This window comes from Garra rufa, chromosome 6, assembly GCF_049309525.1.
Source record: "Garra rufa chromosome 6, GarRuf1.0, whole genome shotgun sequence".
NCBI classification, from domain to species: domain Eukaryota; kingdom Metazoa; phylum Chordata; class Actinopteri; order Cypriniformes; family Cyprinidae; genus Garra; species Garra rufa.
In genome coordinates this window covers 26,885,636-26,903,840 of record NC_133366.1, presented here as the reverse complement: position 1 = coordinate 26,903,840, position 18,205 = coordinate 26,885,636, and the positions used below count along the sequence as shown (strand labels likewise).

General features: G+C 35.8%; 1 protein-coding gene across 1 annotated transcript in view; it reads right to left on the bottom strand.

The window, feature by feature from the left end:
* dachc (dachshund c) overlaps positions 1-16,545 on the bottom strand; it is a 78,234-nt gene extending 61,689 nt beyond the window's left edge. The window contains exon 1 of the mRNA XM_073842199.1: positions 15,316-16,545. Within this exon, the coding sequence (XP_073698300.1) occupies positions 15,316-15,854 (539 nt within the window). The 5' untranslated portion in view covers positions 15,855-16,545. The remainder of the gene's footprint in view (positions 1-15,315) is intronic.
* Between the last annotated feature and the right edge of the window lie 1,660 nt (positions 16,546-18,205).

The window sequence follows — 18,205 nt, the reverse complement described above, 5'->3', positions numbered from 1 at the left end:
CTCAGATACATAGTTCTTACAAACAAAAAGATGGGGACTCTTGTCTCTAATGTTAAAAAAGTACACTTTATTTGTGTAAAAAGGCAAGTAACAAAACTGAGCATGGGAAAATAGAGAAAGCAATGTGTTATTAACAAAACAATAGTGTACATCTCTTCAGAAATGAACCAACTGAATAAAGTCAACTACTTTGTCTCTATTTCACAACTGCTATGAATTCTGTCAGTTCAGTACTGCAAGTTCACAGGTCAATTTGATCATACTGAAACCAGGGAACAGTTCAATCTCATCTCTGGCAGATGTTAAAAGGTTAATTGTAAAAGTCTATTTCTCCTGTTCAGGTTCTTGCACCTCTTTAATTTGCTGTTATTATTGTCTCTCATTACAGAAGAAGCCAATAGGGACCTGACAGGTGACATCCTATCATCAGAGGGAGGGTTATAAAGCTACTACACTGGCTTACTAGAGGAATTTTAAGACCTATATAAGCCAGTATTTCCTTCATGTTAATGCTTTAAGAACTTTAGGATTTACCAAGCAAAGATAAAAGACCATCTTCCAGAACAAAAAGATGGCAGAAGCTGGTAAATATTCACTTAGATCTCAGTGAAGTGAACACACTTTGTCTGTTCTCTCTCAAAAATGGCTAAGGCATAGAAATAGTAGAAAATGTTACTAAATTGTAATTTCAGTCATGTACAACAATGTATTTTTAATATTTGTTCAGGTCAAACGAACCATTGCACTAGATTAGCATGTGAGAAGTTTATTGGAGTTCTAAAAGGAGTGTTTCCATCACAGTGGTCTGGAACGAGAGTACTAAAAGCCAGTAACACCTGCCATTTATAGGGACAATATCTCAGCTGTGTACTCACCTCTATATAGGACATAATCTAAGCCATGTCTTGTGCATATGTAGGTCATTTAACATCCCACTGCCTCTCCTCTCATCCCTTTGTCCTTCATACAATAAAACTCCACAACAAAAATAGTAATTTTCACATGCTGGCATATAAATCACTTGCTTTTCTCTCTCTCAGTAGCTTTTGGCAGATATGGGCCGTGTGTGTGTGTGTGTGTGTGTGTGTGTGTGTGTGTGTTAACTTTACCTTCTCACGGGGACTGTTTGAAAGCACTGCCACTTTATTTTGACCCTCAGTAAGAGCAGTAGTGTAAAAACATGAGGTGAAATCGACACAACCATTAGACGGGTTAATCTTTTCCTTGTTCCTTAGTATCCAATCTGTCTCTTTTTTTAGCAATGTGTTGCACTGTGATCTCTCCATCTCTATTTTCGTCTGTTCTCCACATTTTCGGAAGATGCTAAATTTCCTCCTCTGTCCTCTCTGCACTAATCAGGTCACAGGCATGAAGGAAGCTTTAGGCAAAACCTTTATGTGTTACTGCTGCATTATCCTGTTCTACTTAAAGAAGCGCTACCTCTAAGAAGATAGAAAAAGAGAGCGGGAAGAGAGAGAGAAAAAAGTTTATAGCAGCATAGTTGTGTTCACTTTCTTTTCACATTCCCATCCACTTTGTTTACACATAGCTTGTAAAACTGAGTTTTCCCACAAATGGATATTTCCCTTTGGCAGCATAGAATATTCTGGGTTCAGTTAAGTGGCAAATGCTGATTACCAAAAACTAAAAAAAAAAAAAAAGGTTTACAAATATACACTTTAGTGAAAGTAAATAGAGCTATATTTAAAGCAGAAATGTAAAATTGTTCTAATAATTTTTATAGTAATTTTATGTTACATTGTCGTGGCAAAGAAGTTGTTATTTTAGTATCGCTGAGCTGTTTTTTTTATTTTTATATTTTCTATTTTAGTAACTTACACTATGAGTCAAAAGCTTTTGAACAGTAAGATTTTTAATGTTTTTAAAGAAGTATCTTCTGCTCACCAAGCCTGCATTTATTTGATCCAAAGTACAGCAAAAACAGTGAAATTCTGAAATATTTTTACTATTTAAAATAACTGTTTTCTATTTTAATATATTTCAAAATGTAATTTATTCCTGTGATTTCAAAGCTGAATTTTTAGCATCATTACTCCATCACACGATCCTTCAGAAATAATTGTAATATTCTGATTTGCTGCTAAATAATTATTATTATTATGTTGAAAACAGCTGAGTAGAGTAGAATTTTTTCAGGTTTCTTTGATGAACCGAAAGTTAAGAAGAACAGCATTCATCTGAAATAGAAATTTTTGTAGAGTTTTGTAACATTACAAATGTCTTTATCATCAATTTAAAGCATCCTTGCTAAATAAAGGTTTAAGTTTTTATCATTTTTACTCAACCGTTTTAAGTATTGATATTAATAATAATAATAATAAATGTTTCTTGAGCAGCAAATCAGCATATTAGAATGATTTCTGAAGGATCATGGGACACTGAATACTGGAATAATGATGCTGAAAATTTAGCTTTGATCACAGGAATAAATTACATTTTAAAATATATGTAAAAAATATTTCAAAATTGTAAACATGTTACATTTATTGGATCAAATAATTGCAGTCTTGGTGAGTAGAAGAGACTTCTTTAAAAACATTAAAAATCTTACTGTTGACTGGTAGTGCAGATGTGTATTTTATTAGTTTTTTAATATGTATATATAGTTTTTATTCATTTTATTTCAGTTTCAGTCCATGGATTTCCCATCTTTTCTGCCTCTCCCAGACTTTCCAGTTGTCCCAGCTCTATCCTGCGCACTTAACCAACCGTAGTTTACTACAACAGTTTAGTCTACATCCCAACAATGCACTTCACAAGCAGCGGCATTTTACATGCCATGTTTCCTAGACACATCACAAACAAACACCGGCACAGACTAAGAATGTGTTGTTTCTTGAATTTTTGATTGGTTCTAAACATAGCAGTGATTGACAAACCTAGATACACCCGAAGCCGTGCCACGTTCTCCCCATGGTCTGGACATCTCAATTAGTTTTTGACATTTTTGACTGAAGAATCTCATTAGTTTCAAAGCCAGAGGGGTGAAACTGCTTAATCGTGAAGCTTTGTAACACTTTTCAGACTCTCACTTCCCACAGTAGATCTATGGCAAAGAATGGCAAGTTTTCTGATAACATTAAGATTTAAACATGGAAATGTCATATTTCTAATATGACATAATAATATTAATAATATTAATGTTTTCTTCAAATATTTTACGACAGTGTGATCTTGGTAGAAAAGAGGAAAGCTTCTTTTTTATTTTATGTTATTTTCTTTTATTTAAAAATGAAAATACTGTCACCCTCATGTCGTTCCAAACCCATACGATTTTTGTTCATTTTTGGAACACAAATAAGATATTTTTATTATTCTCTTTTTATTTTTGTCATATGTATCTTTTTGTACTTTTTGATGCATGAAAATTTTTGTTGCATGGGCTTTGACAAAAATGATGAGAATATAAAAATATCTTCATTCGTGTTCCCGAAGATAGATTTAAGTCATGGCATATTTCATGTCATGTTGTATTTATAAACAGTGCACAAAGGTGAATCAGTCATCTGGCTGAATCATCACTTTAAAATCATGTGGAGAATGAAAGTTTGGTAAGTGTTTCCAGAGGCTGAGCTAATACAACATATGTTGGTTTTCAAAGTAATTGTTAACACACTGTTAATACTTTAACTGGGGTTAGTAATTAATCCTGGGGGTAACCATGAGATTTCACACTACAGAGCTGAAATTCCTACATTAATGTTCTCATCTGCATATCATCTATGAGTTATTATAACATCATAACATTAGTGGAGAAATACAGCATGCCAGCAACTTGTTTCAATGTGTTATGCAGCAGTTGAAGGTCACTGTGTGAATCTGCTTTGTTTGTATCAAATACACTAGAATAATAATAATGTATCTTTTAAATGTAGTTACCTATACTTGGAGGAACAAAAGAGGGACGGAAACCACTTCAACAATTTTTATTTATCTTTTAACCCACATGTTGAGTATTGAACCACTAAATACTGTATCAGTGGTTACCTCATTAAAGCGCATGAATATTTGATGAGTAAACACTGAGATTTATAGCTGGCTTTCTGTTGAGGAACAACTTACTGTAACATTCTAGCATTGTAAGTAACATTCTTGAATATTACAAAGTTGCAACCTTGTAACATTTTACGAAGTTACAATTTTGTACAAATTCATACAAATGTGATTTGTAGGAAAACATGATTTGTGATTTAAAAAAGTAGCCTAAGCATGAAGCTGCACTCCTAAATGTTGTGATCAAATTTTTTTATTCTCAAATGTGTAAGCACACATTAAAATATATTAAAATATGTTGTGTTCATTCTCAGATAACAGACTCAAGCGTTTTGAAAATCTACACTAAACTCTACCTAAATCCAACCAATAGTGTAACCAAAAGCAAACATGAGATGAAAAAACATTTGTTGAAGCAACCATGCCATTTTAGCTCTTTCATGGCGATATGTGTTCCATGGGATTGCGTTACACATCACAAGTGCAATGCTGTACCGGGTGAGCTACCGAGCAAGTTTACAAAAATATCAGTTTACAAATCAAGCACTATAATACAATACTATACTGAATGGTAAGCATTGCATGATGTTAAAAGTTCTCTGCTGTTTAGTTGGTTAGTTTGTAGCCCCCATAATGCTGGGGCATAAAGGATTTTAATAACATCGCTATTTAAACGTAGTGTTGTCTTTAAAAATACCGTTAAGAGAAGATGCTAGCTCGTCGTGGCTCGCCTCCAGTAGGGTGCTGTGCGGTACAGTGTTCTGAAGGAGGCAATTTTCTCATGTTATTTTATTTGGTCTGTTTTACCAAAGTAGCATGTGAGGACAAATTCCGAGTCCGCCATGTTTCTCTTCACTACGACAACAAAAGCAACTGAACACGACACACTGGTAATTTCCACTTCACAAGTGGAAAGCATCATCTTTCCCATATCACATGAAGGCAGCATAAGTCTATATTAAATGATAATCTGCCCTGCTCTGTTAGTATCAAATCTTCTGTAATATACTATAATAATGTATCTTTTAAGTTTTAGTTACCTGGACAAAGGAGGGACAGAAAACACTTCAACATTTTTTTTTAATCTTTTAACCTTCACATGTTTAGTTTGAATCACTGAATATCAGTTACCTCATTAAAACACATGAATATTTAATAAGGTAAACACTGAGGCAGTTTATAGCTGTCTGTCTGTTGAGGAACAACTTCCTGTAACATTCTAGCAATGTAAGTAACATTCAACAACATTATAACATTTTAAGAAGTTGCAATTTTGTACAAATTTGTAAAAAAGCATGAAGCCCTAAACCTAAACCTTAATAGTGTGATCATACTTTTTTTTTTTTACAAATCAACAAAAGCAAACATAAGATAAAAAAAAATATTTGTCAAAGCAACCGTGCCATTTCAGTTTGCTTCTACAAGTATTTGAGCTCTATTTTCATGACTTGTGTTTCATGGAATTGCCGCTCAAAAGTTTGGGATCAGTATTGTAATGTTTTTTAAAATTAGTCTTTTATGCTTATCAGGGCTGCATTTATTTGATCAAAAATACAGAAAAAAACAGTAATATTGCAAAAAGTTATTACAATATAAAATAATTTTTATATACTTTAAAATATATTTTATTCCTGTGATGCAAAGCTGAATTTTTATCAGCTGTTACTCCAGTTTTAAGTGTCACATGATTCTTTGAAAATCAATATGCTAATTTATTATTAGAATTATCAATATTGGAAACAGTTGTGCTGTCAAATATTTTTTGGAACCTGTGATTCTTTTTTCAGTATTCTTTAATGAATAACAAGTTAAAAAGAACAGCATTTATTGAAAATATAAATCTTTTCTAACAATGTAAATCTATGCTATCACTTTTTAATAATTTAACACATCCTTGGTGAATAAAAGTACTAATTTCTTTCAAAAAATAAAGAATAAAAATGTACTGACCCCTAACATTTGAACAGTAGTGTATATTGTTAGAAAACCTTTCTATTTTAAATAAATGCTGTTCTTTTAGTCCTTTTATTGATCAAAAAATCCTGAAAAAAGTATCACAGGTTCCAAAACAATATTAAGCAGCACAACTGTTTTAAACATTGATAATAAATCAGCATATTAGAATGATTTTTAAAGGATCATGTGACACTGAAGACTGGAGTAATGATGCTAAAAATTTTGCTTTGTATCACAGGAATAAATTACATTTTAAAAAATACATTCACATATAAAACCGTTATTTTAAATTGAAATAATATTTCATAATATTACTTTTTTTTTAGTATTTTAGATCAAATAAATGCAGCCTTGATGAGCATAAGAAATGTCTTTAAAAATCTTACTGATCCCAAACTTTTGAGCAGCACTGTATATCACAAGTGCAATGCTGTACCGGGTGAGCTACCAAGCAATTTTACAAATATATTAGTTTACAAATCTAGCACTTATGAGTGTTTTGAGGTCATAACAGTATTGTGCAAGAAAATACGTCTTAATTAATTGATAATCTGCCCTGCTCTGTTATCTTTTGTGTATCTTTTAAGTATTAGTTACCTGGACTTGAAGGGACAAAGGGGGGACAGAAAAACTTTTTTTTAATCTTTTTACCTTCGCATGTTGAATATTAAACCACTAAATATCAATTGTTACCTCATTAAAATGCATGATTATTTAATGAGGTAAACAATGAGACAGTTTATAGATGGCTGTTGGTTGAGGATCAACTTTCTGTAACATTAGCAATTAGCAATGTAAGTAATATTCTGGCATCTCACAAAGTTGCAACATTGCAACATTTTACGAAGTTGCAATTTTGTACAAATTCATACCAAAAAAAAAAAAAAAACATGAAGCTGCACCCCTAAATCTAAACCCTAATGGTGTGATCATATGAATTTTCAGACAACAATCTCAAAATGTTTGAAAATCTACACTAAACCCTAACGGTGTGTTCACACGGGGCGTCAGCGTCAACGCTTGACGGAAAGCGTGGCTGAAGTTTGGCACTGACGCCATGGTCATAGCATCGTCAGCCAATGAAATTAGACAGGGGCTCAACAACAAAAACTCGGATACAGCTTCATTGTCATTCAACATGGACGCCAATTTGGTTGCATTAGCGATAGCTGGTGTGGTTATTGTGAACGTTCAACGCAAGTTGAAACGACGTGGTACTCGGCGAGTAATGAGTTTCTCCTCCATTTTAAAATTTATCCTCAGTTTGCTGCTCTTGAACAGGATGAACGTGATTGGCTGCCGCCTGGCTACTGTATTTGCAAAGAGCAATCCTGATTGGCTGACGCTTCCGTCAGTGGCGCTTGCTCGGGGCAGAAGTTGAAAAATTCTCAACTTCTGCCGCAAGCAACGCCAGTGAAGCGCCGCAGACGGATCCACAATTCTTCTCGGCAACGCTTGACGTCACCCATTCAAAGTCAATGGGAAGCGTTGACGCCCCGTGTGAACACACCATTACCCAAATCCAACCGACAGTAGCAAACATAAAAAATAAAAATAAAAAATAAAACATTTGTGAAAGCAACCATTCCATTTTAGTTTGGTTCTACAAGTGTGATTAATGGGATTTGCATTACACAGTACAAGTACCAGGTGGGCTATCAAGCAAGTTTACAAATATATTAGTTTACAAATCAAGCACTTATAGAAACCATACAACCATATTTTACTGCTGAGCTTCAATTATCAAATTCAATCACACTAATAAGCAAAAATTAATTTAGATAAACTAACATTTGTGTAGTGTAGAACTTTCTTCTTCAGCATTCTGCTGTAAAGATGTGAATTTAATTTGCCTTCAGCCTGAGGCTTATTCATTTCACTTTTTGGTGTGAAAGGGCTTTTACATTTACCAAAATAGAACTTTTTATATAAAAAAAAAACAACCAGCCCAAGGAGTAAAGCAATATTGTAATGCATTACTTTTAAAAGACTGGTCATAACATAGTATTTTGCAAGAAAATAAGTCTTTATTAATTAATAATCTGCCCCGAAATCTTAAATTGATGGAAAAGGGAAAAAAGTTGGTGTTTTACTGCCACTAGTGTTCATTTCAGCAGGAAACTGCAATGAATTGTACACACGTCGGTACGTTTTTTTAATAGTTTTGCGAAAATGCAGTAAATGCATATTTTACCAATGACCCCATGCTGGTTAAAAGCCTCACATACAAAGAAAAAAAAACATCAGTGCTCTAATGAATACACCAAAGCTCGTAGTGTTTCTATCACTTCCTGTTATTCCGTCTCCAGGTGTTTTTCAGCATTAAATTATTCTAAACCTCCTGTAATTCAATGTTTAAAATGTCCCATTATGAAGCAATCACAGGAAACTAACGAACCATTTCTGTCCTGTCCATCATCCTCTCTCATCAACAAGATCATCGACCATGTGTGTCTGTGTGTGAGACTTCATGATCAAACAGCCAGAACAGTGTGTTAATAATCAGACCGAGTCAAAACATCATGGTGGCCGCGTACAAACAGAAACACACACACACACACTTTAGATTTCCATGTGCTTCAGAGGGAGCCGGAACAGAGAGACTCCCTGAGGTGGAATTAATGAAAAACCCTTTCATGGAAAACTCATCAAGCTGAGAGAGAGAGGAGGAGACTGCTAGCGTGTGTACGAGAGAGAGAGAGAGGAAAGGAGAAAGTAAGAAAGAGATAGCATGTCCTTGTGTGTGTAGTGAGTGGAGGGGGGGTCAGAGCGCGTGACCTCTCATTTCATACTTTAATTAAAATCTCCCCCTGACGTCCTCCTCTCTTCCATGCTGGCTCGCCTTCCCACAGAGGCCATCAGTGCCAACGCACACACACACACACATTCTTTCTTCGGCCCTCCACACACACCGACACACCCGTACACAAACACACACTCCATTTGAAAAGACATGTTTACTCTATCTCTAATGTCCTCCTGTGTTTCATTAGCTCTGTAACATTCTGTAAACACCAGGGGAACTTTCAGAGCATTGCTTACACCACCATTACACTGAATACACAAGAGAACTATCAGATGCTAAAACACATCATATGCAAACAGCTAATGGATCCAAAAAATGTCTTTTTGAGCACCCGAATGAGAATTTTGTCAATTACGGATAAACCCCTTGGTACAATTTGTGTACAAACGGCTTTACTTTCGATTTACACAAAGATCTGTTCTGCTCGTGTTTTATGATTAAGGCCCCTCGAGTCTACAGACATCATATTTAACTTGTGCGCGCAACATTGCGAGAACAGCTGTTATCAGAGTAATCCATCATTTGTTTTACAGTGTGTTTCACCTGCTCAGCAAAACGAGAAAAAAACAAGAACTAAGCACCGTTATGTCCTAAAGACCAACAAGAGTGTGTGTGCACCTATGAAGATGTGTGTATGTGTGTGTGGGTGTGCACACATAACGCTGAGAGCAAGTGTCAACACTATACATTTCTCTGTGTGTGTGTGTGTGTGTGTGTGTGTGTGTGTGTGATAAACAGCAGCTGGAGTTTCCCACAGATCAAACAGAGAAAGAACAATAATGAACAAAGTGCTGAAACCCCATGATGAACTTTATGCCCAATAAAGAGGTGCTTTATACTGATATGAATGTAACTCATCCATTCAATTCCAAACCACAACCACTTCAAGATAAACTTTTAACCTCAGTTCAACATAAAAGAGATACTCAGATATCCAGACTGTTATATCTAATCATCACCTCTTTAGATCTCAAATATGTATCACATGAGATTGTCTGTGGATTAAATAAAATTAAAATGTATATATTTTTTTTTAAATTAAAAAATACATATCATATTACATTTATACCGTCAAACCAAAATTTATTCGGACACTTTCAACATTTCTCACATTAACACAGTTTATTCACTGTAGTTTAGAAAATGGTAATAAAATATGGCAAGAACTGAACAAGAGTTAAACTGTTTCAGAACAAATGTATTGAATTAGGTTGAATAGCTGTCAGCTGTTAAATTTAAGTACACAGTTAAATAATACTAATTTAGTTTAACCTATTACCAAGCAATGCTTAATTTTGTTTAGTCTGTGATGTAAAAAGGTCACATTAGCTATTGTCTATGTGTCTGAATAATTTTTGGACCCAGATTTTTACTGGTAGTCCACTGTATGAAGAATTTTGGGGTGTAATATGTCACAATTTACTTTATTTTGCTATCCTCATTTACATAAATAAACTATAGTGTCCTGTACCCACTAGTAAAAAAAAATATAAAAAATTATAGTGTCTGGTGTCTGAATAATTTTTGGTTTGACTGTATATACAGTGACTTACAGCACTTCACACTTTACTTGTTATTTAAAGTTACTTTTAAAATTATTATTGAAATTCTAGAAAAGAAACCCTTAAATTTAATTAGTTTGGTATGTTATTATAATTAAAATAATTCTTATATTATTTGTTAATATATAAATATAAGTAAATAGTACAAAAATAGTACAATATTAATATATTTACATATTATGTTTATAAATAATAATAAATGATATATATTTATTATATATACATTTTTTTTTGCAAAACTGCTTCATTGCTTGTTTATCTCTAAAAGACTTTGTCAAATCTGTGAAATTACCAACAAAAGTCATATGTGTATGTGTATATGTTCATATGTGTATATGTGGTTTAACCAACATGCACAATCAATACTAAAAAGATATAATAAGAAATTATGTCACTCTTGCATAACCTTGTTATTATATGATTAAGATATAATATTATTTTAGCATTTTGCAAGTTCAGGTCAAAGTCATGCGCATCCCCCATAAATTTAACATTTATGAATTAATAATGCATACTAAATTATAATTTAAATAAAATGTAATTAATAATAGTCGACCATAATTTAAGAATTAATAATTCCTTATATTGTTAGATTTTTTTTAAATTCATATATATTTAAGGTGCATGGAAAATATGTTAATATATTTATATTCACTTGATATTTTTTGATTAATTTAAAGTTTTTTAATGAATTGGTATAATATGAACACATTTCTAGATTAACATGTGTGTAAACTAAATTTGAAAAAAAGATTTTATTTTATCACATATTATCTTTTTATCTCTCTTATATATAGTTTTTACATTTATGTCCTTGGCAAAAGTTATCCAAGAGATTTAAAAGAAACTCCATTTATTAACTCTGTGACAAATTCCTAGAAACACACATGGTGCATCTCACTAAACATTTAATTACCTATGTTATGTTTGACTGCATCTAAACAAACAGCACACACACAAAGGAACCCACACACTGCATGTAAGGTGATATTTTCCAAAGTCTCATCAATCCACCTCATCTCCGAGAACACAGTCGTACACTTGCACACACAACAGCAGATGGACACACGTAAACACAATAGCACCATGAAGACATCAACAGTATTTTAAGCCCTTGTTCGCCAACACATTTCTTTTATGATACGCAGCATGCCACTACAAAGCTATCAGCTGTCTGAGCAGCTGCATTGGCGGTTTCCAATAGAGTCACTAAAGCTTTGAGAGATCTGAACACACACACACACAAAGGGTATCTATTTCAACCACACATGTACAACAGCCGACCATAAACTCCACAGCCATATGTAATGATTGATATTAGAGGATTAAAAATACACTGCAGCCTTGAAAGCGCGGCAATCGAAACCTTTCGTGATAATACAACTGCAGAAAAACCGTGTGGATGGATTACGGATCTGGTTCGGTGTCGCACATTCACACACTCTTCTATTTTCCTTCCACTAATCCCTCACTCCGCACTAACACACTGTGGAAGGGCCGAATCAAACCTTGCTGACTGATAGAAGCTCGTGTTACTGCTGGAAAGGACCTGAAGGTCAAGGGAAGAGTGAGACGTGCAGAGACGTCTGTTTGAGGTTAGTGTGTTTGTGTGCATGAGAAAGAGGGAAAAACAGCGGGTGAGTACAAGATAACGGGAATTTTTAAATGAAAGCAATCACACTGACATCAATTAATTGTCTACGGATAATTTGCTGTCTAGGGTGCCAATGCCGCAGCTCCGGGTATTTGTTTTGACTGTAATCCGTGGCCTTTAAAATGTCTCTCATTTGAAGATCAGAGAACGAGAACACAAACTGACACACTCCTCTCACACCGAGCATCCACATGACTTTAACTCTGTGACAGGAAAATCTTCAAAGACACAAATACCCATTTTTGCAGAGTATTCGCAAAAAGCCTTGTGCTAAGCTACGCTTTCTCACAAATGCACACACTAATGAACAGGCAGGCTTCCATAAGCTCCACTTCACAGATGGAGAGTTTCTAAGAGAAAGGTCACAACACAAAGCCAATGAGTCGTGATACATCACGTCCGTTTAAGACTTTCTGGAAGTGAATGTGATTCTGCGAAAATAAATAATTCAGTAAATAAAGGCTGACTAAGTGCAGGCTAACTGTAAGAGAAGACATAAGCATTTTTTTTTTTTACTATTACGAGCAAAAACAAAAACACAGCAAGCCAAATGCCTTTTATGGACATTCGAAACTTCCATGTTAGTGAATCAGCCTTTAAATAATGGAAAACATTGTGTTTGTGTTCAACAGAAACCGATTGCGCAGTCTGTTGAGCATTGTGAAGTGCTGTAGTAAATCAACTATTAGTTTTGTGCTGATCCAAGATGCGTTTTGTTGCTTCAAAACATTTACCGTTAGAATTTAGTCATAAAAGGAAATGCTCAGAGTGATGAATGACTCTGTGAAGCAGACAGACCAAGTCAGCACCTATAGGGCATTTTTTTTCTGTCTGCCAGAAAAAGCTCATGGATTAGATGACGGTCAGAGAAGACATATCTTTTCAACAAAGAGAAGCGCTGAGGAAGTAGTCAGTTTTGATGAATAACAGCAGCTTAGCTTAAGAAAGGACAGAGAAAGTTATTTGAGTCTCACAACATGGGGTGAATGCGTGGTTTTGCTGTTTAGTTTATTCTCCTGTTAACTCATGTTGCTTAAACAACCTTTTTAAGGAAACAATAATGTGCCAGTTGAGCAGAATCCCTTTATCCGGTCATGATGAGTCAAAGTGCCAAACTTTGACTCAGTATGAGTCATTTCTGGATCAAAAAGCCACCCTAAGAAAATCTTTGTGAAAACAATTTGATGATAAAACAATAACCGTGAGGAGGCCTTGGCCTGAATCTCTCAATTTAAACTTCTTGGTTAGGTCTTTAGAGAATTCAAGGGACAGAGGTTCAAGAGTTTAGCTCATGCTGTCTGCCCCTGCTATCTGATCTCCATTCGGCTCTGCCAAATTTAAAACATTAGGAGGCCAGACATCGATTAAATAGTCATTACACAAAGATAGAAGCATTTAAAGTTGGCGGTTCTAAGTAGAGTTGGTCAGCGTTTAGATTCTCATACATTTGACGAATGAGCACAAGTGAGAATGGTCTACTTCTCGCATAAATATGTTGTGATACAAATTTCAAAACACATTTATAAATTTTCAATTTAATCCTGAGGCAAAAAGTATTAATACGATTAGGATATAATTCAAAGTGCAGACAAAAAGGGCGGGAGGACTGTTAGAGAGCACCCTTTTAAAACTGCCGCTCTAGGCAATATGAAAAATTAATTAATTTCTGCAGAGAATCAATTTCTATATTAGACACCGCCGGGGAGCAAGCGCTCAGGCAGGAATCAGAGATTCTAATCTCGTTCCAGTAACTTGTGTCACAAGCGCTTAACATCTTCTCGCCAGTGCCAATGGCTGCCTAAATGCGCTCTTTAATAAGCAAGCAGCTATGAGCCGGTGTCATAAATTTCCTCACAGACACCAAGGTTTAGATAAGGAAACCTGTACCGTTCTCTCAAACAAGGCTCACATGGCTCTCTTTAATTGCTAAGCAAGTGTACAACCACAATTGATTTATTGTGAAATAACTTAATCTAATGGATCCATATTTTGTCCTCTCATAAACAGTGTTTTTGGGCTGCTTTGCCAAAAATCATCATATGCTTAAACTAATCACAAAAATGGCAATAGCTTTTATGATACTTTTAGGAAATGCAGTCCTGTTTGAATGCAGCGTCAGCATTTACCAAACATTCTCTGTCATTGATTGGTTCTGTCTTGCAGCATTTGTATGTATTTATTTGTCAAATTCAATACATGTTGTACACATTAAATTTCTAGCTAAATAAACTAAACAGCATCAGTGGGGAAAGGCTTAGTATTGGTATTTTTCAATTTGAGTAACGATACTTTCGATACCACATCAGTATCGATATATCGATACTTCAGAAGCTATCCGCCAATCCCTACTCTTGAGCGCACTCCCGCGCAAATGCATCAGTATGTTTGCCATCATTCTAAAGGTCAGACAAATTTGCGTTATTAATAAGCTACTAAAGGGTCGTTGTTCTCAAAGCAAGCAAACTTTGATGGTAAGTGTCATCTGCGAACTATATAATGACAGCTCTACAGAATATAGAGCTTTTATGACCAGTTGTCTGAACTGATAAAACATTCAATAACTACCTGGACTAATAAGCCACGTTGTGCGTCACTCCAAATTCGTTAGGTTTTCAAATAGGCTATAACTGAGGCAGCAGTATTAACAATTTCTTATTTCATCCACACATTTGTAATTACTTTAATTATGGAAACTGCATGAGTCAGACACACCGTTTAAAACTAAAGATATTATAGGAGTCCAAGACTTGTGGTGCATCTGATACCCAACCACGGGACAACTGCCGATTAACCTGTGAGTTGACATTCAGTTAACTCGTAACAAAAGCAGACTAGTCCCATTAAATATTAATGTAATAGACTGATACGATCTCTCTTCCTCTCTCTCTTCCTTGTCTATTTCCAAAAGTGTTTGTTCACACATGATACGTTTTGGAAAGAGACAAAGAGCTACATTCAATGGTATTCTGACTGCATGATTGATGGTGAAAGACACCTGTCCTGTCCAAAAAGTGAGTGTGATGTACTGTACCTGTGCTCAATGTGATGCATTTTAGTGTAAAAGTAACCTGATATGTGCAATGATTATCAAAGGGCAAACTGGATCATAAGTAGATAAATGTGCTGTGCTCAGCAAATAAGAGTTTGTCTAAGTAGCTCAAGATAGGGTACTGATATGAGCTCAATAAAGCCGCATAGTGCAAGGTGCCAAGTGCTTTAATTCTTTTTAGTTTAGTGCAACTTTTGAAACTTTTCAAAGTGTGTTTCTGCATCATTTACAGTATAGAAAAGTACTCGCGTAGCTTTGAGAAGGCTGCATTTACCTTGCATTGGTGCAGTCGTTATACAGGACCTCGAAGTCTTTTCTTGATATAAGTTTGCAGCGATTGACTCCGGGCTGAATCGCGCCCAGTCCACGGAGGATGCGAACCTGCTCCACGTTGCACACCACAGGCGTTATCTCCAGACGTTTGAGTTTCGTGTACACGGTATGCAGTCCACCGACCAGGTGCTTGAGAAAGAGGTCAAACGCCTGCGGGAGGCAGATGAGCTCGTTGCCGCTGACAGTGAAAGACGCGAGCTTTGCGCCTCGGACCTCGACCATTTTACACTCGTTGTTTTGAGGGGTGTTTTCCACTGGAGAAGGAGTGGAGTACACGGGTTTGTGCGGGAGACTTCCGATGGGGATACCCGGGCTCGCGGAGGAGAGCAGTTCCGATCTGAAGAGGCTTGGTCCGGATGGGGTGACGGACGGTGAGGGCGAGAGGGTCGCCGGGGTCGAGGAGTTGACCACCGCGGCGACCGACATCGGAGGCGCATGGGCCATCGGTGTCGCGGGCAGCAGCGCAGCCGGTGTGGCCATGTTCACTACACTAAGTAACTGTCTTGAAAAGTGGTCGGATAAAAGTAGTGTATCTCGGGAGAATTAATAAAACAACAACAAAACAACTCCCTTTTAATTGAAAAGTAAAATCAGCCTGGCACGGAGGGAAAAAACGAGATATTGTCTGTGCGTCACAACATCGATCAAAGCGTGATAGTGACAGTGGGAATAAGTGAAGAGCTGCGCTGGTGCTCGGACGAGTTGAATCTGTCACATTGTGGTCCGGAGGAGGAGCCAAGAAACAAAGAGAGTTTGGAAGAGAGACAGCGCGCACGTGTGTTCCTTTCTTTCAGAGCAGGTAGATCTGAAACAATGAACTTCACAAGAACTCATGCTAGTGCTGATGTTGAGCAAGGTTTACAAGGTACCCTTTATAATACTCACAGTAAAGATAAACAAACAGAACAACAGACTACACGCTGAGTGTGTTATTTTTAACCATTGACTGTTAAGTTCGTTGTGTTTTGCAACTTGCGTGAAAGGCTGTTTAGTTGTCGCAGTTTGTCCCAAAGTTTATGGAAGCACAGACGTATATTGTACGAGTTCATGCTTGAAATGAAATGAATAATAACAGCACTTCAATAGTTAATGGCGCTTTGTACATGCACACGGGCAAGTGATTAATTCGCCGCGTGAGAAATTCTGATGAAACAATATTGAAAGCAATTTAAATAAAGCTCATTTAAATGTCAATTCTCATGGTTGGGGCTTTACTATAATTGGCTATTTAATTAAAACAATTTTCACGGTCATTAATACAGCCCGAGCGTTGTAGTGCACTGACATATTTTAATTACATGGTATTAACAAAATTGATATGCCTTAGAAAGCACGGTGAAAATTTGAATAAGAAATGATTAAAGCAATTATACATCATCCCCTTATGGACATTACGAGTATCAGCATATGACACTAAGAAAGAGAATAAAACAACGTATTGCGCAGTTGCAACACTTTTTAAGTGGAGATAAAAAGATATACTTCTTACAGAAGAATAGTTTCCCCATGTTTTGTTACTTTGTGAGGTCAAGTGTAAGTAGAGACGGGATATAAAGCTTATACTGCCATCTATTGTGAAGGATTTAGGAAATGAAAAGAATTAAACTGAAATGTCAATGACTATTTGTTATTTTCAAATCCACAAAGTGCTCATTACAGGCTGCAGATCTTATGTTTAAAAGGGTCCTCAACATTTACCACTTCTAATCTCAGAATAAACACTTATGGTGTCTCTTGAGGCACAGCAACTTTAATCTCAATTATCAAAATGCACTTCTCAGAGGCATCATGATATCCCTGGTACAGCATGAGTCACTTATAAACTGAATTTCATTGACACTTTTGGTCTGTCGCTTGGATTTAGTGACATTTCTTAACACTTTTAACAAAAAGTGTAATTCCAGTAACTGGAACAAGACAATCTCAGTTTGTTATAAAATAACATTTTTAAATGGACAATAAAATTATTTTATATGCATGATTTAGGAGTTCACTTCTGCTTTCATGCTGATGTTGATGCAGTCAAACAATCATGAGCTGTTATGTTTTTTTTCTAATGCTGCAACTTTGCATTCACCAACATATCTCTACAGTAAAACCGTGGCTGTTAAATTAATAGCAACAGCCCTGTTAAAAGTCATTTTATGCATTTCAGGAAGAATTTAACACTGATGTTTTCTTGTTTCTTTTAAGTAATTGGCAGTAACTGCCTGCGTCCCTCAGTTCCACATTCCTTTATTGAATTCACTACAGTGATTACAGCAGTTCCTCATTGACTTCTCTATTAGAGCTGCGGCCAGAGTCCATTCCCTGACCTTCTCTTCATCGATCGGGCACATTTGTCGCTCCTCTATTATAATGCAAAGAGAACATTTGTTATAATGTACATCCGATGCCTTTGCACAACTGCGATCAATATGTTCAACTACAGACCTTGCTGTATAGAGACAACCATGTGTATATAATTTAAAATAGGACAGTTTACTGTGGATGTACACATGCTGATCGATTCCTCTGAGATGTGCTTAAATGATGCTGTTCTTTCAATCAATACACCTACTATATTGATATGCAATGAGATCATCATCATATGCTTAGAAGCCACATCACATTTGCGTACCTGTTCAAATTCATGTTTTACTTCCTTTTCTTATCTCCCATGTCAACCTTAACACCAATGTACAGGACAGAGAGTGGGAGAGAGTCAATGCCTCAATTCACACACCACCAGCCTATTAGGACCAGCGACATCCATCAGCTAAAGCTGCCACACTTTCAAATGCACTGTGCTGGGATGGTCCCTGCAACAGCCCTGTAATTTAATTCCCCCT